This window comes from Setaria viridis, chromosome 3 (assembly GCF_005286985.2).
Source record: "Setaria viridis chromosome 3, Setaria_viridis_v4.0, whole genome shotgun sequence".
Lineage (NCBI taxonomy): Eukaryota > Viridiplantae > Streptophyta > Magnoliopsida > Poales > Poaceae > Setaria > Setaria viridis.
The window spans coordinates 21,964,334-21,988,455 of NC_048265.2; the positions used below are offsets into that span (position 1 = coordinate 21,964,334).

The 24,122-nt window shown below is 42.4% G+C and overlaps 1 protein-coding gene, 1 long non-coding RNA gene and 1 pseudogene across 3 annotated transcripts; all 3 read right to left on the reverse strand.

Moving 5' to 3' along the window:
* Positions 1 to 12,984: 12,984 nt before the first annotated feature.
* Positions 12,985 to 14,037, reverse strand: LOC140222109 (L10-interacting MYB domain-containing protein-like; annotated as a pseudogene).
* Positions 14,038 to 14,867: 830 nt separating this feature from the next.
* On the reverse strand, positions 14,868 to 19,051 carry LOC117850437 (uncharacterized). The gene is made up of 3 exons (XR_004639264.2): positions 18,851 to 19,051; positions 18,702 to 18,778; positions 14,868 to 17,552 (listed from the first exon to the last, which is right to left on the reverse strand). It is a non-coding gene; the product is annotated as an uncharacterized lncRNA (long non-coding RNA).
* Positions 19,052 to 20,426: 1,375 nt separating this feature from the next.
* Positions 20,427 to 23,299, reverse strand: LOC117850434 (peptide chain release factor PrfB3, chloroplastic). 2 transcript variants are annotated; one of them, XM_034732261.2, is made up of 6 exons: positions 23,099 to 23,291; positions 22,470 to 22,687; positions 22,027 to 22,227; positions 21,466 to 21,678; positions 20,958 to 21,138; positions 20,427 to 20,867 (listed from the first exon to the last, which is right to left on the reverse strand). In XM_034732261.2, the coding sequence occupies exons 1-6, from the start codon at positions 23,235 to 23,237 to the stop codon at positions 20,593 to 20,595; spliced, it is 1,227 nt and encodes a 408-aa protein (XP_034588152.1). In that variant the 5' UTR covers positions 23,238 to 23,291; the 3' UTR covers positions 20,427 to 20,592. The 2 variants fall into 2 exon arrangements, with proteins under 2 accessions (XP_034588152.1, XP_034588153.1); XM_034732262.2 differs by lacking the exon at positions 20,427 to 20,867 and having other exon boundaries at positions 20,984 to 21,145; positions 23,099 to 23,299.
* Positions 23,300 to 24,122: the final 823 nt, after the last annotated feature.

Genomic DNA, 24,122 nt, shown 5'->3' on the forward strand with positions numbered 1-24,122 from the left:
CCTAGACCAGGCATCTCATGATATTCCCAAGCAAAACAATCTTTAAACTCTTTTAATAAACTTGTCAATTCACGCTTGTATTCGGGGTCTAGACTAGCACTAATATACGTCAGCCTCGGCTTATTTCCATCTCCTAGGTCTACCATCTCCAATGAATTGGCCAATGTAAATCCGTGCCCAAGCTTCCCATCTTCCCGGACAAATTGATCCATCTAATCTGATTCTTTAGGGTTGACTGCTTGGATCGGCTGTAGGCCAAAATTGCACACCCTTAGGAAATCGGTGTCCCAGGTTCGGCCAGATATGCACTTGACGTGTTCGCAGCTCCACTGTTGCGCATCAGCCACAACAACATTGTAGGCTGAATCGGCGGTGACGATCTCGATGTTGTCGCTGACCCACTGGACGAGGCACTGGTGCATTGTAGACGGGACGCAGCAATTCGCGTGTATCCAATCGCGACCGAGCAACATGCTGTAGGACCCTTTGCCATTAATGATAAAGAAAGTAGTGGGTAGGGTCTTACTGTCGATACTGAGTTCGACGCAGAGTGCTCCGCGAGCAGGGGACACATTGCCTTCGAAGTCTTTGAGCATCATGTCCGTCTTGGTTAGATCGTCATCGCTTTTGCCCAATTTCCGGAACATAGCATACGGTATTATATTGACTGCAGCGCCTCCATCTACTAGAAGCCTGGTGACTGGCTGTCCGTTGACATGTCCTTTGAGGAACAGAGCTTTGAGATGTTGTCATTTATCGTCTTCAGGTTTTTCAAAAGTGGCTGCCATTGGCTCCAAAGCCAATTGTGCCATTTGCTCCTCTATTCCTGTCGTGTTGTCCCGATCAGCGGGAGCCATAAACTCCATCGGCAAGATGAACACCATGCTGACGTCGCTGCCAATTCCTGATTGCCGTCTTCCTTATTGTTTCTTCTTTTGGAGCGCCAGATCCGAGACTTGTCTTCCTTCTTACCCGTCGTTTGCCTAAGTTCTTCTTCTTGTTGTTCCCATTGGCGCAGACGCTGAATTCTTCGTTTTTGGGATTTGGTCAAGCCATCATCTAGGGTTCACCGATTTGACCAGCGGTTTTACACGCTCCCAGTCTGGTTCTCGTCCTAGGGGGTTTTCGTCTGACACCCTAGCATCGGCTATCTCCTCTAGCCGATCATGCACGCTGGCTCTGCCCCCCAGTTGTTTGCGCTGGTCAACCCTACCCCCCGGGCGATCATACTGTTCAACTCTGCCTCTTGGCTGATCATACCGGTCAACTCTGTCCCCCAGCCGATCATGCACTGAAAGGTGCCAATCCTCTTGTTCACGCCAGTTTTTGCTGATCGGCTCTGATCCTCGAGACCTGGAGCATGACCTCCTGAATGGGCGACCGCTTCGATATTGGCCGCTGCACTTGGGGCAATTATCGGCCGATGGTAACCTAAGGTCGTTTTCCCAGCAATGGATGAAGAACGGGCACCGCCAGTGATCTTCGTGTCGGCGCATCATCTCTTCGTGGTGTCTTGAACTTTCTTGTTGCCGCTGGTACTTGTTGAGCAAGAATTGAGAGGTGATAGGTCTCCGTGATCTCTCTGATCCTTCGCCTTCGTCTTCAGCCCATCTTTTTCCTTTGACATCCTCAACCGTAGTCTGATTTCTGGGGTCCACGACGCCGCTTTTTCTAGCCGATTCTGATGTCAGCACCTTGGTTTGGAGTGCGTTTCTTCCCATATCAACCATGTTAGTAGGGAAAGGATGCTGATCAATCTTCATTGGCTTTACTAGCTTTGTCGGGATCTCGAACTTGAGTCTGCCTTGCTCAATGGCCGATTGTATTTGCCCTCGGAAGATCTTCCACTCGTTTGTGTCGTGAGACGTGGCATTGTGCCATTTGCAATACTTCATCTTTTTGAGCTGCTCGGCCGATGGGATCATATGGTAAGGTGTAAGCTTGATCTGGCCCTCCTGGAGAAGTAAGTCAAAAATCTTGTCGGCCTTTGAGGTATCAAAACCGAATGTTTCCGGTTCCTTCTTTCCAAACGGGCATGATATTGGCTTCTTCCCTTTTACCCATTCTGCTAGGCCGATTTCTGCTTCCTCTTCAGATTCAGATCCCTCCAAGTATGCTACCTTTTTCTGAAAATTCCTCCGTTGGTCGAAAGAGCGCACCTCTTGACCGGCCAGTCGGTGAACGATTTGACTTAAACTTTCAAACTCCTAGGAGGTGTACTTCTCTTTGATGTGTGGCAGGAGACCCTGGAAGGCTATACCGGCCAGTTGAGCGTCAGTCAGGACTAGGGTGTAGTACTTGTTTCTGACCTCCCTGAACCTCTGCATGTAATTGGTTACTGGTTCATCGCTCCTCTGCCTGAGGCTGGTCAAATCTGAGAGCTTCATCTTGTGGACTCCCGCGTAGAAGTACTTATGGAACTGCTTCTCCAGATCGGCCCAAGTAACAATGGAATTAGGCGGTAGCATAGTGAACCACTGGAAGGCCGACCCGGATAGGGACGACGAAAACAATTGCACTCGCAGAGCATCTTGTGTGGCGGCCTCTCTGCACTGGATGATGAACTTATTTACGTGCTCCACGGTTGAAGTGTCATCCAGCCCCGAAAACTTGGTAAAGTCAGGAACCTTGTACCGATGGGGAAACGGCAGCAGGTCGTAAGCAGGCGGGTATGGCATCTTGTACGTCTAGGTTTGCACCTTTGGTTTCAACCCGAACTGATCTTGAATCACTTCCGCTATCCTTGCGGTCCAATCCACCTGCTGCTGATGAATGACCGGTTGAGGAATCAGCACATGTTGCTGGATCGGTGGTGCAATGGCTGGGTGATAGATCAGAGCGTGTGGCGGATTTTGCAACTGCGCGGCCGACTGAGCAGTTGTCAATTGATGGCGTAGAGAATCTGCCGTCGCATCGTATAGCATCATCGGCCCGGCACTTCTATGTGTTTCTGCAGTGTCTGCCCCCCTGCCAATTTCTGACGAGGCCGGTTGATATTGTGGGACCGTCAGCCGGATAGCCGATTGGAATGGAGCCTAGATCGGAGAGTTTTTGTAACTGGTTGACTGGTCCAAAACAGCCGCCGTTGCTGGTGCCCCCCAAGGTACTGAATTTGAGGGCAGTGAATGCACGGAGGAAATCTGAGCAGGCTAGGACGATGCTTGCGATTGAAAGCATGGCGTGCCGTTATATCCTAGAGGCATTGAAGTGTTGTATCCTTCATGTTGTGTCGGTATCGGCTGAGGAGCCGAGGGAGATGTGCCTAGTAAGCTTCTGACTGGAGCTACTATGGGCGGGGCGTACGCTGGTCTCTGATACCCCTGAGCTACTCCGCTGACCAAGGAACTGATGATGGCATTGTACACCGTGTTGGTCATCACTGAGGATTGGTCAATGAAAGCTTGGTAAACAGACTGTTGAATCATATCAGACATCTTCCCCGAGTCCTCAGCGACGGTGATCTGGCGGGGAGTTGGAAGAGGAGCTTTCTTGACGGTCTCCCCGCTTCTGGTACCACTGAAAGATTGTAAGCATGTCTTCCTGTATTCTTCTAGGTGTCTTGCCAATTCTTCTTTCTGGTCGTCCTTGAGATCTTCTTCTATCACTTTGATGATGTTGTCTTTGGAGATTTCGGCAGCTTTCGACATGTTGGATGTTGTATTGGTCCCACTGGGCGTGCCAAAAGTGTGCTGGCACTAAAAATCAGCCGATTGATCTTCAGCATCGGACACATGACCCGGGAGAATGTGCTTAGCTCCTGTTCGGGTTATCGCCCTAGTGCGATTCACGCGGCGTGCCAGTCAATCTGACCTGTTGATTGACAAGGAAGAAACGTATTAAATTCTAGGGGTTTCGATCGGCTAAAATTCCAATCTGTCTCGAAAAGCGTATCAGTGAATCGGCCGATTTGCTATGGAGATGACCAGCTATAATACAGCCGATAATCACGTAGCGATTGTGAAGAAACTACTAGAGTAAACTAAACAAAGCTACAGATGCAACACTTGAAATAGATCTAATCGGCTATGCGATAATAAGAATAACAATGATAAAGCCGACAGTTCTCAAGCTGGATAACTGGTGATAAAACTAGAGCAATAGATAAAAAACCTATAATTCTAGTTAATATCGATAACCCGAAGTTAAAGCTTAGATATTACTCGGTAAACGAAACTTACAAATCGGCCGAAGATCATGTCGATGCAGCCCTGCCAACCCGTATGAACTCGTGAAGGAAAATATGTATTGGCGAAGTCACCGACTTGAAAGTAAAGTATGATGAAAAAGTAGATTGTTTGTATTGATTGATGTGTTGTTTTACAAATCTCTGGAGATGGCTATTTATAGCCTGTTACAACTGATTTCCTAACCGACTAGGATCTATCTCTAATTTTAAATAATAACAAATATTTACAAATACAACTCGTATCGGAGTTGGTTATTATCCCCCACAGGCCAATCTCCTTCTCTAGCCCACGTTAAGCCCATATTGGCCCAGTCGCTCCAGCCTTGCAATCGGCCGACCCCCACCAACTCCGTCTGCCAATCGCCCGAAACACTGTAGCACCAATCGGCCGATTCCCAACTGTAGCACCAATCGACCGATTCCCAATTATAGCCTTTTAGCGTGCCGCATTGGCCAATCCTTTCCTCCCTTGACGCCGATTCAAAACACGTGTCAAAATCTGGTGTCAACACCATCACATAGCGGCTGCGTGGATTATTTATGATAAAAAACAAATTCCTTTTCTTACCTAGTGGTGAGGCTGGCAAATTACATCAAAGTTGTTTATGGGTTCAAAACCCCATCCATACTAACTATTTTTATTTTACAATTATTAAGAGCCACGGCCCAAATCAGCGAGAGGAGGAGCGAGAGCTCGGCTCAGAATAGAAGGTTGCGCCATGCCGAAACTGAACTGTAAATTTATTAGGAGCCATGGGCCAAACCAGAGAAAGGAGGAGCACGGGCTGGACCCAGGATACGGCCCAAGCCAGAGTAAGGACACGCACGGCCTCGGTCCAGAATAAAAGGGTGCGCAGGCCCACTTCATAAGCAGCAAGTGGGCCTCGGTGTCGCGGCCTTATTCGAGGCTTACAAAGAAATACAAATAATATTTTAGTTCTCAATCAAATTAAATTACATCATTAGTGCAATGGTTTGGGTATGGTTTTCAAAGGTGCAGGTTAGAGCTCGATTCTCGGCACATCACTAATTTTTTGTTTCCCATTTTTTTAAAGTATACTAATAACATTTTAGTTCTGAACTTTTTAAGCCTACATGTCATCGTTGGACTCCAGATGCATCATCTTTTTTCTCCTTTTTTAATTCAGTATTTAATATATGGTTTATGTGCCTATTGATGGTGATACGCTTTTATGACGTATCTACATGCTATTCACAATTGGAAGCATGTCTAAATTTGTATCATTTTGATACACTTTTAGAATTGTGTTAAAAAGCATCTTTGTGTGACTATATACAATTATCTAGATACGCTTTACAATGTATCTAGAGGTTAATGACGCTTTAAAGCATGTCTAACTTCATGTCATTTTGATATGATTTCAATAGTGTGTTAAAAAATATTTTTATAAGACTACTAATGTTGTAAGCGTGTCTAATATCGTGACAATTTGATACGTCCTTGAAATCGTGTCAAAACGTATCTTTACATACTACAACGTAGCTAAAGGGGGGATAATGACACTTTAAAGCGTGTCTAACTCCGTGTCATTTTAAGACGACTTTAATAGCGTGTTAAAAATGTCTTTATATGACTAATAACACTATAAGTGTGTCTAATGTTGTAACAGTCTGACACGTTTTCGAAATTGTGTCAAAAAGCATCTTTACATACTGATGTAGAGACGCTTTTAGCGTGCGTTACTACTATAGCGTAGCTAAGGGGGGTTTTCTAGTAGTGTAAAGTCCAAAAGACGGCTAATTCAATGTAGACAAATGGATATAACCCTGACTACAATAAAGACATTCCAGCAAGATCAACCACCCTAAATAGGGAAGCCTTACTGGAGGAAAAGATAGTACCGGAGTAGAACTACCCTATGAATATAGTAACCCAAGACCAGTGGAACACCCCAGAATAGCAGGAACATTCTGGAGCGTTACCACACTACACTAGAGGTACTACAAGCACACACATAAAAAAACAGCAACAAAGATAAATAAATAGAGAAACATCTAGATAGACATCTTACAAACTGGATCAAAAGAGATTATAAGCTAAGCAAAGTCTTCACAACCAAATATTTTTATTACAACATATGTGTCCAAAATATATATATATGAAGAGGTGTATGCACAAGTGCTGCTACTCCCATCCAACCAAGCACCCTCCAAACTCAAGAACCTGCGAAGGGAAAAAAGCGTATGAGGTTTATGGAAAATCTCAGCAAGCAAGCTGCTTCAACCAAGTCATTTAAATCATAATATATTAAGCAATAATTTAAGAATCAATATTATAAAAGAAGCACATATCTTTTAGTAAGATGAATAAATCTTTCACAACAATACTTCATAATGATATGTGAATGGTGCAATGCAATGCAATGCATGACTTCACTTCTACCCACACATCCCCAAAGAAGGTGAGGGCTGCAACCACATTGTTATATCTCAACGTGCGTTGCTATACCGGTACTTACCGCACCAATCCGGCTATGGTTTCTTCGTATGCATAAAACAACATGAGAATGCAAATGCAAGATTGCAATGCATGAACTTCATATGCCTCAAAATTCTTAACTTCAAAAGTAAAGCCTCAAGTGGAAGAAGATACTTCAATATAAAGATAAAATTTAGATTTATCTTGCTAGTGTGAGGTACTAAAATTAAATGGAGGCAATTCAAATAACAAAGTTAAAGCATGTAGACCACATCGCTATGTTTACTTGCCATCACTGAAGACCAAGAACATGAGCTAAGCATGATCCGAAGGCGCACCACCTAGGATTTCCCCTTGAAAACAGCAAGGGCAACGACGACCGTGGTGATCCCAATGATGACTCCCGGTTGTTTTCCTCTCCGTAGCGATGAACTTCATGGAAGCCCCGTCAATTGCACCAATTTCTGGAGAGGAACGGCAACGGCGGACGGCGGCGTACCCTAATTTCCCTTCCTTCCTTCTTCTCTTGCTTTCCCTCTACCCTCTCTTTAGAGCACGGCAAAGGGAGGTCGCGGCGCTGGGGAAGGAGGCATAGGGGTATAGGTTTAGAAAAGATAGGTGTCTGGCTAGCGAAAAATGTGAAAGAAAAGAAAACATAACATGACTCGGTCACAAAACCTGATAGAAGACGGCTTCAGCTACCGTAGCCCGCAAGTAATGTAGCCACGTGGTTACTGTAGCAACCATGAGTAAAATCTTGAACCGTCCCTAACTTCATGGAACTCCAAACAAGACATATGAGTGATCAAATGGAATGGATTCGACAAGCTCTACGCAACCATGGTCTCCGTTCCTCCATCCGAGCGACATATCTAAAATTCATCTTTCAGCCATCAACTCTATGTATTCCAACATAAAAAACATATTTTATCCTTCGCTCATTTTGGGTGTTACATTTTCCCATGCTTAAAAGAATTCGTCCCTGAATTCACCATCGCTAACTCACAATTGTGAACTAAAACCACATGTAAACAAATAATTACTTACTAGACTCGAAGAGCTCCGGATATTTCTGGCGCATGGGCTCCTCCAATTCCCATGTGGCTTCTTGCTTCGATTGATAGTCTAGAGGACGTTCACATACTTGATGGTCCTATTCCGGTGACGCACTCAGAAAAATCCGATACGCGCACTGGGTGGCACTCCATAGTCAAGTCATGCTCAATAATCATTGGCTCAACTTCCATCTCCTGTTGTGGATCTTTTAAATACTTTCTCAGCATAGATACATGAAACACATGCTGCACACGACTCATCAACTCAATCTATATGCTAAGGATCCAATTCGAACAGTAATCAAATAAGGACCAATGTACCTCGGACTGAGTTTCCCTTGAGTGCCGAAACAAACAATACCTTTTGTTGGTGAAACCTTGAAAAGAACCTCATCTCCAACTGTAAATTCTAAATCCCTCCATTTGACATCAACATAGTTCTTCTGCCGACCCTGAGCAGTCAACAAGTTCTGACGGATCTATCGTACCTTATCATGAGTCTGTTGTACCCAATCCAAACCAACAAAAGAACTTTCCCCAACAACATCTCAATAGAGTGGGGTTGTACACCTACAGCCATACAATGCTTCATACGACGCCATCTTAATACTAGCCTAATAACTATTATTATAATAAAGCTTCCTCTCAACTGCCCTTCCTAGAAAGCACGCAAGAATCCAACAAGTCTTCTAACAACTAAACAGTATGTTCCGATTGACCAACCATCTGAGCGTGATAGTTGGTATTAAGATCCAATCCAGTGCCCAAAGCACAATGCAAGCTAGTCCAAAAAATGGATACAAATTTAAAATCTCAGTCCGAAACAATGGACTTAGGCACACCATGCAACCTCACCACTTCCTTGATATACGAGGGAACCAAATCTGAAGCAGAATTAGTAGTCTCCATGGGAATAAAACGAGCAACCTTTGTCCACCTATCAATTACCACCCAATTAACATCTTTACCTCTAGGGGAACGAGGTAAACCAACCACAAAAAACATGGTAATATTCTCCTATTTCCAAATAGGAACCCCCAATGGTTTTAGTAATCTAGCAGGCCTCTGATGCTCAGCCTTCACCTTCTAACAAATTCCCCATGAAGCCACATATTTAGCAATATTAACCTTCATCCGCTTCCACCAGAAACTCTGCTTCAAGTCTTGGTACATCTTAGTCTCACCTGGATGTAGCATGTATGGAGTGTGATGAGCTTCCCTCAAAATTTCCATCTTTACTACAACTTTTTGCGGCACACAAAGATGACCTCTAAAATAACTAGTACCATCCTCCTCTATACTAAACTTGTAGGGTTTCCCTGCCTCAATATATGCTTACGAACAGCATGAAGCAAGCAATTCTGCAATTGTGCCACACATACCCACTCATGAAACGACAACTGAATCAACATCTGAGTCTCCTCACGGCAACACCAGCATAGCACAGAGAAATACTAATACGGTCCAAGTCAGTAGTCAATGGCATACAAGTCTTAGGAACAACATCCTACTAAGTGCATCTGCAACCACATTCACATTACCAGGATGATACTGTATATTCAAATCATAATCCTTAATCATTAAATCCACCTTCTCTATCTCAAGTTAACTAATTCTGAACGAGAATACACTTTGGTTTGATGATCCACAAAGATGTGACACAATTTGCCATAGAGATAATGCCTCTAAATCTCCAATGCCAAAATCCACTATAGCAGACTCTAGATCTTGGGTAGGACAAATTTCTTTCATATTTCTTCAAATATCATAATGCATAAGCCATTGCTTTTACAACTTGGATGAGCTCACAATTAAGACCAAACGGGAGGTATCTCCATATGCAAGCACTTGCCACTGTGAGGAAAAATAAAAATATAGGCACTAATCACACTCAACTTTAGAGTGTGAAAATTGGACTCATGATCATCCACTTAAGAGCAACATCCTTATTAGACTAATCTATCTATGGCTGAGCACGAGCTGAAAATGCTATGCCAAGTACTATTGAAAAAGGTGGAGAACACGATGCTACATTTTCTCATGTAATTCTTGGTCACAAAGAACCTCCACTTGTAACTAGTTTTTTAGACCTTGAGCACATTATTGCAAAAATTTGGTAACATCTTCTATAAGACAAACTTCTTGCATCAATATCCTTCAGCTCTTAGGCCAAAACACTCATACCACCTTCCAATAGACAAATTGCTCAAGGAATTGCTTGTGCATCTATATATTACAAAAACACTACACATACAATTCCCCTCATGTATGCTTCAACCACTTGAGAGCACACACCTCTGAGGGAACAACCCACTGCGATAACAACGGCTTTGTCAAGCACTTTGCTCGGCTAGTGTAGTCAACCTTGAATCAAAACAAACAACCAAGTCACACTCCTCTTTTAACATCCATTTTAACAATAAACTTGGAACTACTACAAGAACTGTACCCACTCTACAACTAAAACAAACTTGATATAAGAACAATAGCTTCATTTTCCCAACTCTTCTCAATACCCAAGAACAATTTCAAAGGAAGGAAAGGATCCTAGTTTAATAACCATGAAGGGTTACAATCCTTGCACCACAATAGCGTCTCCAGCATCTAAGCCATGACGCATTAGACCTTCTGCCAACTAAAGCTCAATCAAACAAGAAGAAAAAACATTGTGTCATTTTCCACTATCTCGGTAGACTTACACTGACATAGAACTGCATCCTAATGCCACTTGTTGTTGACTTGAAGTAAGCTCTAAATGGTGCTCACCACTAAGGGTAGGTGAATTAACTTCATATGTCTCCAAATAAAACAAAATTATGCTAAGCATGGAAGGCTTGCCAAGGGAGCATGAAAAGGCTCACTAAGATCAATCTCGCAACATTGAATTTGTCCTTCGGGAATGAACATATAAAAATTTCAAGCTTTAGCGCTCACAAACGGATCATGACACCGTATTAAATTGATCACATTCCATTTGTTTTTCTCAAATGCTCCATGTCATCATGACTCGGTATGATTATGAAACTCCTGTTGCTGAACACAATGGACCACTCCGCTATGCAAAAATAAAATGTAACCTTTAAGGCCACTGTAAACACAAAACAAAAATAACCACACAGCCTATACGATTTGAAGCAAGGCACTTCTAGCATCCAAACCAACACCTCAAACTGCATCGCTAAGGCCCAAACAACAAGCACTTACTCTCGTGGGATCTCTCAAAAATCTTTTCAAGTCATCTTCTCATCACATCTCTAGGACAAGCTAAAGATGGCCTCTACTCTATAGGCAAAGAACATAAACCAGAGGTCAAGCTGAAACGTCACCACTCCACTACATGGGACAAGGCACACAATGACCCACCCATCTAATATGTCGAGAGATAATAAAATAACATGAGAATGCAAATGCAAGATTGCAATGCATGAACTTCATATACCTCAAAATTCTTAACTTCAAAAGTAAAGCCTAAAGATGAAGAAGATATTTCAATATAAAGACAAATTTCAGATTTATCTTGCTAGTGTGAGGTACTGAAATTAAATGGAAGCAATTCAAACAACAAAGTTAAGGGTGTGTTTGGTTGGGTTGTGGCTTTTGAAAAAGCTGCTGTGAACTGTGGGCTATGGAAAAGCAGTTGTGGAAAAAGTAGAAGACCGTTTGGTTAGAGTAGCTGTGAAACTGTAGGCTGTGTAAGAAATACCTGTAATTCCTCTAAAGGTTTGTGGGTGTGTTTATATGCAATGCTCGTAATAAAATAATGTGTTCACTAATTCGCATATAAATGACTATTTTGGAAAGGAAAAAAAATAAATTTTATATGTTCTTCATCCATCAAAGTGTTTGGTCCACATAAATAGAATAATATCCATCAAAAGGATTATACAATGATGCCATCCCTCAACATTATTGTCCTCCTCTCGCACTAACCAAAGCATCAGCTATCCTAGTACGAATGATATTCATGGTTTCCTCATTCTCCACATCGTCACTCTCATCTCCTTGTGTTTGTCTCATGCCACTTGTATGTTGTACAAGGTACTCCTCATCAACATCACATGTCTCAAACTCTTTATCACACAAATTGATGTCACGGATTAAATTATGCAATGCAAGACAAGCCATAATGATATGCTTCTGAGTACGAGGTGAGAAACTTGGCATGCCCTTCAAAATACGCCACTTCTGCTTTAAGACTCCAAAAGACCTTTCAATGACATTACGAAGAGATGAATGCAAGAAATTGAACATCTCGTACTTTCCTTGAGGAGGCCCCGAACGATGCCGAAATTCTGGTATATGGAACGTGCTTCTTTTGAAAGGCGCAAGATATCCAATTCGGTTTGGGTAACCTGAGTCCACAAGATAATATTTTACTACAAAATCAAGTTAGTAAGGTAAATAATAATACAAGTATTGCTAACTTGATGAAGGAACCATGTATACCTTTAGGAGGCACGGGAAATGAAGGAAAATTTGCCAATGCATTATTGAGGATACGTGTGTCATGTGCAGAACCCGGCCAACCGGCAACCGAAAAGGTGAAACTCATGTCAAAGTCACAAATAGCTAGCACATTCTGAGATGTATATCCATGACGGCATGTGTGGTTAATCACTTTGTCCACTAGCACTACCACTTTAACATGTGAACCATCTATTGCTCCAATTGCGCCTTTAAAGTATGGCCAAAAACGGTCTTCTCTCACCCTTTGATGCTCTGTAGAAAAATTAGGATCTCTCGGCTTAATGTTGTCATTAGCTAACTTGCGCAAACATTTCAACATTTCATGAAACTTCATGTGAACTGTCCAAAGTGACTGTGTGAAATGATTTTCAGCTTGTGAAAAAGATTGTGGTCCTCCGACGATCCACAAGAACATCGCCAATGACTCAATAGATGAAACATTATTGCTTGAGGTCAATCCATAGGTAGAGACTAGCAAGTCATGAAGTTTCTCAAAAATCTCAATGCTCATTCGAAACATCTTATAAAAATACCTCGATGTGACATACACTTCATCACCCATTGAATTCCAGTTTCTGAAGTTTCCCTGTATTCACTTTTGTGCAAATACTGCTCAGTATATAATTTGCCCATTTCTCCAATAGCTCCAGCATGCTGTGCAAGTTCAACTAGCAGTAGTAGTCTTTTTTTCCTTTCTTTAGCTACATCTCCCAATCGATCATCCATCTACATGAGACATTAGTACATTAATAATTAAATACAACAACAATAATATATGAAGAAGCTCAATATAACACAATAATAGATAAATAATGTTTCACATGCCCAAGCAAATTATGGTTCAACATAGGGTATCTAATTTTGGTTCAACATAGGGAAAATGTTATCACATATGACAAGAAAATAATCTGACAAACATGGAAACAAATCAGTGGTGCTTCATCATCTCCTTTTGTAGCTCCCTCTCAATCAAATCAAGCCTTCCTTTAGTTGTTTCTAGAGAGCTAAAGAGCTCCCTAAATTCAGACTTAACAATTAGGGAGGCAGCGGTGTACATTAGAGCAGTTCCTTCTTGCACCCCACATTCTTTCACCATCTTCATAGTCTCTACAATGGTAGGAACTAAATTGGTTGGAGTAGCTGATGATGCTTCAACACTTGTGGAGATCCTATCTGCAGCATTTTCTATCTTCAAACAAGTGTTCTTGTACAAATGAAAGAATGGGCTCTTCTCATCCTTCTCTTCAACACCAATGGAGGTCCCCTTGCGTTTGCTTTTTCCAAGGTTCACTGTCATATCCTTCTGTGTAGGTTTTGGTATCTCATGCACATCCTCATCACTTGCCTCATCGGAGGATATATCTCCAGGACAAGATGCAGAAGACCCACTGACATGTGCCTTGCCAAACAAGATATGCAGATCATCGAGGAACTTGGATCCTTGTTTTCGAAACTTCACATGATGGCATTTGATTCCTTTCTCATGATTGTTGCATCTCTAAAATAAAAAAAAATAGCAAGGCACACCATAACAAATAATGGGAAAAATATATTTACAATGACAATATAGTTCTTACAGCAAGGCGTTCGTTCCACCATTCTTCTGAACAGTCAATAGTTTGTTTTGTCTCATCCCATCCAAGACTAGTGGCACAATTCTTGAACTCCATAAACATTGAATACATACTTCTTTTTCAGAAGATCTAACTTGTTCTTCAATTGTTTTTTTGTTCTCCTGTCACCGGATTTTTCTGCAAACTTGGAAACAACATTCTTCCAACATACAGTAGTGAAAATTCCCAATGGCCTATTCCCGGCTTCAATCTCTTCTTTGCAGGCATCAATCAAATGCCTTAAAAAACCATCACCCAATCTGCCTTGTCACCCATTCTTCAACCAACCAAAAATATTATTTGATTCAATTCATAGGACTAATGAAAGATAATGTGACATCAATAAATCATAAGAACTACAACCAAATTGCTATGAAAAACAAGCAATATACAACATCCTTATTCTATCATCTCACAGTTTTCATCCTTAATAAATCATTGTTAGAAGAATATGAGTTGTCACCCATACAATTATTCTAAGTCTCAAGCCCACCTAAGGTCCTGGGTCTTTATGTGGTAAAATTTGTACACACTTGAGTGAGACGTATGGGTTGTAACTTTCCAAAAGGAAGCTATGAATCATTATAGCTATAACTTACACCAGAACGGAACAACTGCTATGAATTCTGAAATTTGCAGTAGCAAATTGGTAAACATGAACACAGCAGACCCTGACATCCTGTTACCTCTGAACATTGTTCAGGATACTCCCAACTAGATTGTGAGATTATGTTTTCACCGATACTCACCATCAACTTGTTGATTCCAAACACTCAGACTAGGGGCATGAGAACCATCATTATTCTATTAAGCAATAAACAAACAAATTCTGCTTTCTGTGCTCATGCGTCCAGTATCGAACAGATCAGAACGGGCGCACGACGAGCAGAGTCAAAATGGAATAGATCAAAACGGAATCAAACCTCGGGGGCGTGCGACGGGCGGAGTCCACGTCCGGGTGCAGGGGGCCAGCGACCGGGGGCGGCGCACGGCCGGCTGATGGCCGGGGGCGGCGGGCGGCGAACCACCAGGAGCGGCTGGAGGATGGGAACGGTGCCTGTGCGGGGAGGAGCAGACGGTTCCTTCGCGTGCGGGGGAGAAATAAATCTGCGAGAAAATGAAACGGCACTTTATAACCAGTGGCAGGTGGGTAATTTTTTACCCCCAAAAGCACTTGAAAGCAGGGGGGAATGTGCTTTTGATTTTGTACTAGAGTAAAAGTAGCTTTTGGGCAAAAGCACATGTGGCTTTTAGACCCTTTGGTTGGCTTTTGGCTTTTCCAAAAGCAAAAGCAGGTTCAAAAGCTCAACCAAACACACCCTAAAGCATGTAGACCACATCGTTACGTTTACTTACCTTCACTGAAGACCAAGAACGTGAGCTAAGCATGATCCGAAGGCGCACCACCTAGGGTTTCCCCATGAAAACAGCAAGGGCAACGGCGACGGTGGCGATCCCAACGATGACTCCCGGTCATTTTCCTCTCCCTAGCGACGAACTTCATGGCAGCCCTGTCGATTGCACCAATTTCTGGAGAGGAACGACAACGGCAGACGGTGGCGTACCCTAATTTCCCTCTCTTCTTTCTTCTCTTGCTTTCCCTCTCTCCTCCCTCTAGAGCATGGCAAAGGGAGGTGGCGGCACTGGGGAAGGAGGCGTAGGGGTATAGGGTTTTGAAAATATAGGTGGCCAGCTAGGGAAAAATGTGAAAGAAAAGAAAGCAGAACATGACTCGGTCACAAAACCTGATAGAAGACAGCTTCGGCTATTGTAGCCCGCAAGTACTGTAGCAACCATGAGTAAAATCTTGAATCATCCCTAACTTCATGACTGGAACTCCAAACAAGACCCCAACCCCATCACACCAGCCCATTTTTGCTACACGCACCCAACGACTGCACACCAAATTTTACTTAGAGACCTTCCACGCTTCCAAAAATTTCCAAAATTTCTCCAAAAATACTACAAAATATTACAAACCTATTCATACCCTCATTTCTCACTGTTCACTTCATATGAGTCCTTGTCCAAACTATCTAGCCCACACATAATAGAAAAACCCTTTCTGGTGTACGCAAAAATTCGCGTATCACCTAGTCCCCTTCCGAAAATTCCCGGAAAATTCCCAAAAATACTAGAGAGCCATCCAAACCTATTCCCATGCCCAGCTTTGGTCATCTTGCTCAAGCTCCACCCCAGTGGCCAAAGTGAGTTCGTCGAGCAACCTCTAGCCTCGATTTTTGATTCGCATGACCTTGCCCAACTCCATCTGACGTGTCTATCCCCTAGCTCTCTAGTTGTGGCGGAAATGCCCACATTAACTTGGCTAAAGTGTACTCAACGTTGCCTTATATGTGAACCGACACTTTAATCAAGTTAAAATGGCAGTCTATCGAGTTTCACCTGATAAAACCACTTGTCTCGGATCGAAACAAAGCATACTCGCACGAAGACAAGTCCAGAGATTACAATAATCTAGATAATTATTACAGGTCCCACATTGAGTTGTTACAAACCAAGAGTTCAAAAGCATAAAGGTAGAGTTCAGAGTTCAAAAGCAGCGAAAAAGTAAACGATAGTCTAACGTTGATACAAAATACCATGGTGAAGCCTGCCATGATATCAAGCACCACGATCCTCATCGACCGAGGATGGGTCCCAAACAAGTCAACACCAGCAACCACACCTGAAAAACAAGCCACAAGCAAGGCTGAGTATACTAATACTCAACAAGGCTTACCCGTCAGGTGGTAACTACTCCACCGACTCTTAGACATGCAAGGATTTTTGGCTGAGGGGTTTGTTTTGCCAAAAGCATCTAAAGTAGGTCCTTACTTTCAAATTTTAGCATCAAGTTCTAGTTGATTAACCATTCTAGGTAAGCACCTATTCTAACCAAGCATGTGATCAAGCAATTTAATCAAGCATCAGTATTAATCGTCATCCTTTGTTCCACTTCTTACACAATGCAAAAGTGCGGTCAAGCAGTATCAAACTGTGAGCGGCAGATAATTCAAATCGAGTTTCTGAACCTTGCATGGTGAACCTAAACCCACGACATATGCATACCACACCAGGTTCACACATGTCAGCCATCCCCATCAATCCTCCACATGTGGCCAGGGCCCACGTTCCTTGGATATAAGGCCCCATGATCCCGGAACGACGTCGTACCATGACTGCACTTGTACCCACATGCTGCAGTAGGGGAACCCAGTTTCAAAGAGAGTGGGGAGTATGCCCACGTGCCGGACAAATCAGGTACTAGGCTTCCCTATCCCATACTAGGTATGAGCTTAGTACTTTCAAACACTTGACCACAGCTCTAAACACATCTTGACCTTAGTATATTTTTCCTAGATAGACGGGGCAATTCACCTATTCAGAACCAAAGCCCGGCCCCGTCTGTCATCCTTATGGTTGCAGTATAAATAAGTAGGCAACTCCTATAACTCATGAGTGATAGGAAATCACTCGACTTTTACCGGGTCCTATTTAGCATTGCAGCTACTCGACCTATCATACTAGTATTCAAACATAGGCACCTAAAATCATGCAACTAGGGTTTCAAGCAACTCCTATGAACTTAATGCATAAACATAACTAGCATAAGTAGTGCATAATTTTAGAAACCAGGGTTATGCTCCGGGGCTTGACTTCCTATTCTAAGTTAGTGGGGAGCTCATTGGATGCTTTGCTGATCTCCTGCTCGGCCTCGATGTGATGTAGCTCGGCAGGTACTTCCTCGGCAACAGGCATCAACTCGTAGGTTCCGTCTGCAAGGTTCGCTTCTACACAAGATGCAAATGCAATAGTTCAATTTTCCATGCTTTCACATGTAGGATGCAAAACATGAATTATTGCTAAAGTGTAAATTGCATTTCGACTACATTCACCTAAACAAGGTTCTAAACTTTCATTATCTTCATGAAGTAAGGTGTCTTGTGATATAAAATTTGGGGTTGACTTTGTAGAGGGGATCAGAATAGGGAAGGGGGGATGGGTTTCCTTGGGGATGAAGGATGGCGAGGGAGGGTGCATCCGCAGCGAGGGGAGGGTCCTCTCTGGCCTTGTGGAGTCCAGCGTGGTGGTGCGACAGAGGGTGGCAGCGGTATTTATGGCGCCTGGGGTGAGGTGGCGGAGAGGATAAGGGAGGGAGGTGGGTGCCGTGGCGGCTAAGGCGATGAGGGGAGGGGGAGATGCATCTGCGGGGCGACGCTGGGTGAGGTGGCGCACGACGGCGCGGTGCGGTGACGCCGGGGAAGCGGACCGCCGGCGGCGGCGACGCTACGTGAGGAAGGAGGAAGAGGAGAGGGGTGCTGGGCCGAGCGGACGAGGCGGGCCACATGGGCCAGCTGGGCCATGTGGGTTGGAGGAGCTGGCAGGTGCGAGAGAGCAGGCCAGCCCAGCTGGGCCATTAGTTGCGAGCGGGCCGAGGCGGGAGGAAGGGTAGCTGGCTGGGCTGGAAGTGTAAGAGGGCTGGATTAGGGGTTGGCGGCCTGCTATTGGTTTAGAATGGTTTCTATTTATTTTGGGAATGGGTTTATGTCCAAATTTGAAATAGGTTTCAAATTTGAACCAAGTTTGAAGTGAGGGCTTAGCTTAGGTGAAATCAAAGGTTTGGCATAGGGTTTGGATGGGATTCGAATGGAGTTTGAGATTAATGAACTTCAGAGATGAATATTTAAACGACATGATGATGAATGAGTTTGGCATAAAGTCAAGGGTTAGGACTTGGTTAATATTGAGAGGGAATTTAGAATAGGATTTGGACGAAATTAATATTTGAATAAAATTCAAATATTATTCCAGGAAGAGTATTATGGAGAAAATATTTCTAGAGCAACCATATGCAACACATATGCTGGCATTTTATGCAGGTTTTATTTCTAAAATGGTTTTGACTATTTGGGAAAAAAGAAAGTGGGTTTTAAACTCACCTTTCTAAATTCACTTTGCATGTGTGAGATGCTTTAGGCATAGATTATACCTATAAACCATACTCCTTGTCCACCTCCTGAAATGCATATAATTACTTAGTAAATGTTGAGACTTACTGAGTACCAAATATAAGTGTACTCAGCCTTACTTTCATTGTGCAGGTTTAGGCCCCCGGGTGTTTCAACCATTCAGTTAGTGGATGGGCACATGTGCTTATCATCGCTGTGTTAAGGTGAAATCTTATTTAATTATATATCTTTTATTGCTTGAAATATTAAACTTTCAGAAGGGGTCCCTGCAACACGTGTCATGGATAATTAATTATGTAGTTAGTACATGGTAGGATGTATATGAGACTTACATCTTCGGAGTTCGTGCGGTACCCTCCCATTAGTTCTAAGTAACTCACACACGTAATATCCACGTACCACAGAGCCGGGAGGTTGCTTGTGGCACTGCAAACAAATATAAAAATGATATAGTAATGAGTTGTTATTCATGACAAGTGCTGCAATATGAAAAAACAAAGTGTTTATATTCTTACATATTTATGATATATATTATTTTCATAGCTTTTTGTCCTGTTTGAATTGTGGGATCCCCTGTTGTACGTGCTTTAAGGATATGACAAAAGTTAGTAATATAACTTAGGTACGTATAATATCAACATGCATATGGATTGTCAACAAATGTCTTACTTTTGTATAATGCCTATGAAAACCTTGTAAAAATTATATTAGAATATATATATATATATATATGATAATTGTTTGTGCTAAGTTAGTTGACAAGCTTAAAGTGGGACTTGAGTTATATGAAATATTGTTAGTGAAGTATACATTTGAGAATTTTTGTAAAATATATTGAAACTTTTATGTCAAGGTTGTGAACTCACAAAATGACTCCATACCAATTTATACAATTTTTCGGACCATATTTAGATATTATTAGAATTTTTTACCAAAAGTTGCAATATAAGTGATAAATATATTAACAAACTTGTAAAATTTCCATGTACTTTCATAATTTGAGCTAAAATGGGACATGTTTCCTTATTGTCATTTTTCTGCAATTTGTAATCTTATTTGTAAAAATTTTAGTTCAAATATCAATAAACATGGTTATAATCATTTAAATCTTAGAAAATTGTAAATCATTTCAAAAAATTTGAAACTCCGACACAACTGCATATACATAGTCTAATAGTACATGTTAAAAATATATTGAGATATGTACGATTAAGTTTTTGGCTAGTTATAAACATTTAGCCCTCCCATCAATATAAATGAAATGCATTTGTGGTGACTTAAACACTCGCCAGCACAAATGCATTGTAGTGACGGGTTTTAACGGGGTGGCCACTAGCCACTAGACCCTTTGTGCTAGTTGGTAGCAATCATGCCCACTAGTGCCCAAAAGTCAAGGTGCTTGTGCAAATCATTTATGGCATAGTAGTCCATGGTCATTCACCCACGAAATGTCTCGTGCATTTGCTCGGTAAAAAATTAGGATGTGGGCCCTTCAATCCATGGGCGAGTCCTTCTGATCCCTTCAATACAACCAATGTTCATCCATCAGTTCACAGTACTTGACTTGTGTTTCTTTGCATTCAGCACGAAAGACATGCCGCTGAGCTGAGGCGGAGGGGCCGGGCCAGCCGTCCTGAGATTTCTCCCACCAAATTTTACTTCTAGCTGGTCCTACAACCACAAATTTAGTCGTACTTGGGGCAGATGGTGTTTTGTATACCTGGTGTCATGCCTTTTGGCTTGAATTGTGATACATTTTACAGAGGTCATCTTTTGATGTGGTGTGGTATGTATCAGAAAAGAAATAAATGTACAAGATCGCGATGTGGGAACATAATCAGTCAATCAGTGAGGTGTATCATCATTGCCTGGCGATAATACGGCCTCTGATGAATTGCTCTATATCACCTTCCAGAACCAAGTTCAAATCTGATAACTGGATGCCTGTGTTGAGATCATGAACCAGCTTCTGAGGCCCAAATGTGTACCTTCGCGTTTCACGCTTGCACTTGTCCTCTATAGCCTGTTTGGTGATCATCTTCATGTCTAATACTCCCAATTCTCTAGCTATTAAGAGGAGCTTTGCTTTCAACCTACTCGTAGCTTTTAGCTTGTTTGCAAAGTAGCTTCTCTCACCTGTTGAAGGCTAACTTGTTAAATTCCAGTAACAATTCACAGTTGCATGCCAATTCACATTTGCATATGCAGTAGGCTTTTGTTCAGTACCTGAACTTTCAGCAGTGACTCCACTTGGTTTGTGTACAACCCTGACAGCAGCACAATTTCTGCTATCACGCTTCTTATATTCACAAGGTGTGGGGGCGATCTCTATATCATTGTCATCCAAGTGCAGATTAATTGGTCTATCCAAGAACAGGGGAATTACGTCGACTCTAGCTGATAAGGCCTGCAAGCTTTGGTAAATTTTGGGTTAGTCATTCTAATAAATAGCAGCATATGGAAGATAGAATTGTTTGACCATGATACAGCTGTGCACAGTCAACACTACAGTAACAATTATGAAATTGTTAGGCTCGAGCATTACTTTCCATAACTTGAGCAATCTATTGGTTAAATATTAGTAGAGAATCTATGTGCTTTGTTTTTTTAAAAAACTTATATGTGCTTTGTGATAATTGCATGGATAAGACATGTATATAATCTAAACTTTGCACTCAACAGTCCCTGATGATTTCTGATAAAACTAACAAACAAAAACAGAAAGCATAATCACCTGACAAGTGTCAGAATTTTCAAGGGAAGAGTATGTCATTCGATGCATTCCTTTTTCTCCAGAAAGGATGCCAAACATATACTCTGATTCAATCTCCATTGCTGCAGACCGGACATGGCCATTCTTTGAAGGAACCTTCTCAATCAACCCAACCTTGCAACCTTGCTTCCGTGCCCAACTTGTATACATGCAAAAGACCTTCGCTGCCCATAGCTGCAACAGTAAAATATCAAATTTTATTTCAAAAGTAAATATCAGAATTTCAAAAGGCTGAAGTTGCCCACATTATAATAAAATATCAACTTATATGTAGTAGTATGAGACTGCTCTAGGTTATTCACATATCTGGAAGAATTTTTTACAAAATGAAGCAACCTCTCATTAGCTTAATTTCTTAGGTGGACTTCAGCAGAATACTGTCGAAGACTAATTTGTAAGAGCAAACAAGGGTAAGATATGCATTCAAAGTAGCAAGGGGAAATTATCACTAAAGCTACATCAGCATTTATTATATTTTTATCATTAACCTTCGACCAATAATACACATACCGATCAACTTACCTCAGAAGCAACACCGTCTGATACTGCAGTAACCATAATACAAGCTCCCTCCTTGTCATACGGACCCTTAAGAAGCTTGTGCATCTGGTAGCGATCTAGATACTCGCTAGCATCTACTGAGGATTTGTATGCTTGCTTAAATAGCTCACCATTTATGGCATCCATCTCCGATAGTTGACTTATTAACTTTGCCTCTTCAGCCTGCAAAGTATATTCAACAATCACTAGCTAGAAAACAAAATTGCAAATTACTACCGTAGTTTCTATGCATAGAATTAAGACAAAAGAAGTGAAATTGTAAATATACACTAGTTAGCAAAGGGATGTGATGGAGTATACATGGTCTAGCTTATATTCACAAGCCTATAGAAAGCATATTTTGTATGTTCGCAACTTGACAACAAAAACTGTTTGTTTAACAGAAACTTTTGTATAGAAGGCACCTTGAAGCAAAGATCTTTTAGATGGTCGACCACCCTGATGGCATCAGCCAGAGCAGAGAGCGTCTCATGTGACTTAGCAGGATTATCCCACAAATTACGCTTCCGCAGTACTTCTTCCTGTTTAATTCTCCGTGCTTCCTCCAACTCAAGAGCACTGGATGCGGTCATTTCAACCCGAACAACTGCATCTTCAATCCTCTTTTTCAAGGAGTAAAGACCTTAAAACAACAAGCAAACATAGTATTTAGAATTTGAGCTTTTCGGTTTAAAGAACACTACTTTCTGCAGCATGGCTCAGTGTAATGTTGTCCCAACCACTGAACCTTGATGCCAAAAGAAAAAATTGTGTTCTATGTATATTCAGGACTGCTCTTTACCAGGAAATCAGATGAAATAGGACTTTATTTACAAAGGGCTACTGTTATGTACCTCAACAATCTCTTTACCCAACAAATTAGCTATTTTGCTACCCTTTCTCCTTTCTCAAAGAGGAATTTTGTTACCCTTTCTTCTCTCTCCGTTTATCCAATTGACCCGCATTGTACACCGACGATGCGCATAACAAAATTTCAAACCCTTCGACCCACAGCCTAATGGGAAGTGCATCAAGGTGCGAGTGGCTGACTTACCGAGCTCCTTGTAGGATGCAGCGCCGTCGCCGCGCCCGTCCGGCGGGAGGGCGGCGGTGCGGCCGGCGAGGCGGCCCCCCGCGCGGGCGCCGGACGCCGACGCCCGCGCGCACGCTGCCGGCGAGGCCGCCGCAGCCATTGCCGCGGCGGGACTGCAGGAGCAAGGTGGTGGCCGGTCGGACGCGAACGCGAGGAGACGGCGGTGGGGGTAGGGTGTGGCTTAAGAATGGAGAGGACGGTGAGGTTGTGCGGCGGAGGGGGGCGCAGCCTGGCGCCGTGTGGCTCACACGCGCCTCATCCGCCGCCCAATCGGCGCGCGCCAAGTTGGCGTGGCCTCCAAAAGGGCCGTGCACTGCACACACACACAGCGTAGTGCGGTAGGCTCATACGAGCAGTGCCGCAGGGGCCAGAGGATGTCGAAAAGAAAATGTTGGGATTTCTACCCAATCTCGTCCTGTCGTCCACAAACGATGTTTGGAGCAAATGAATCAGAGAAACTTAAAATCATTTTTTATTATTTCTATCAAGCATGGAAAATATTTGAGAATGTTTTTTCATATAAGGGGGGTTTAACCTTTAAAAATACAGAGAAGGATCAAAGTAACCTTGCCTTTTGTTTGTTGGAATCTTCTTGTTTAGCGAATGTGAAGCTTATGCCACCACTTTAAAATCTAGTCTTATAATTTTATTTGTGCTATGCATTTGTACAACAAGCTATAAATAATGCCTAGATATTGGTTTGGTTCTACCAAATTATGTAAAAAGAACTTTGTTTGCCTTCAATATTTATGAGCATTACAGTGGAACACAGCTTACGAAAGCCTCTTTTTATGTCTATAGAGGTAAAGCGGGTGAGTGTGCATACATTTCGTGGGGATCAATACTTCTCCATCCAAACCTCGCCTAGATTGTCCCCCTAATAATAGATGTGTACTTCAACATTTTCTAACAACTTATTCAACAATCGACGAATCATGACTTGATATTTTGAACAGGCTAATTCAACATTTTATGAGCATCGGGT

What these genes read in the sequence shown, in the direction of transcription:
- LOC117850434 (XM_034732261.2), bottom strand. Translation starts at nt 23,237, where the DNA reads ATGGCTGCGGCGGCCTCGCCGGCAGCGTGCGCGCGGGCGTCGGCGTCC. An exon ending in TGCATCCTACAAGGAGCTCG is followed by an intron (nt 22,688 to 23,098) that starts GTAAGTCAGCCA and finishes TGTTGTTTTAAG; the next exon opens with GTCTTTACTCCTTGAAAAAG. An exon ending in AAAATTCTGACACTTGTCAG is followed by an intron (nt 21,139 to 21,465) that starts GTGATTATGCTT and finishes CAAAGCTTGCAG; the next exon opens with GCCTTATCAGCTAGAGTCGA.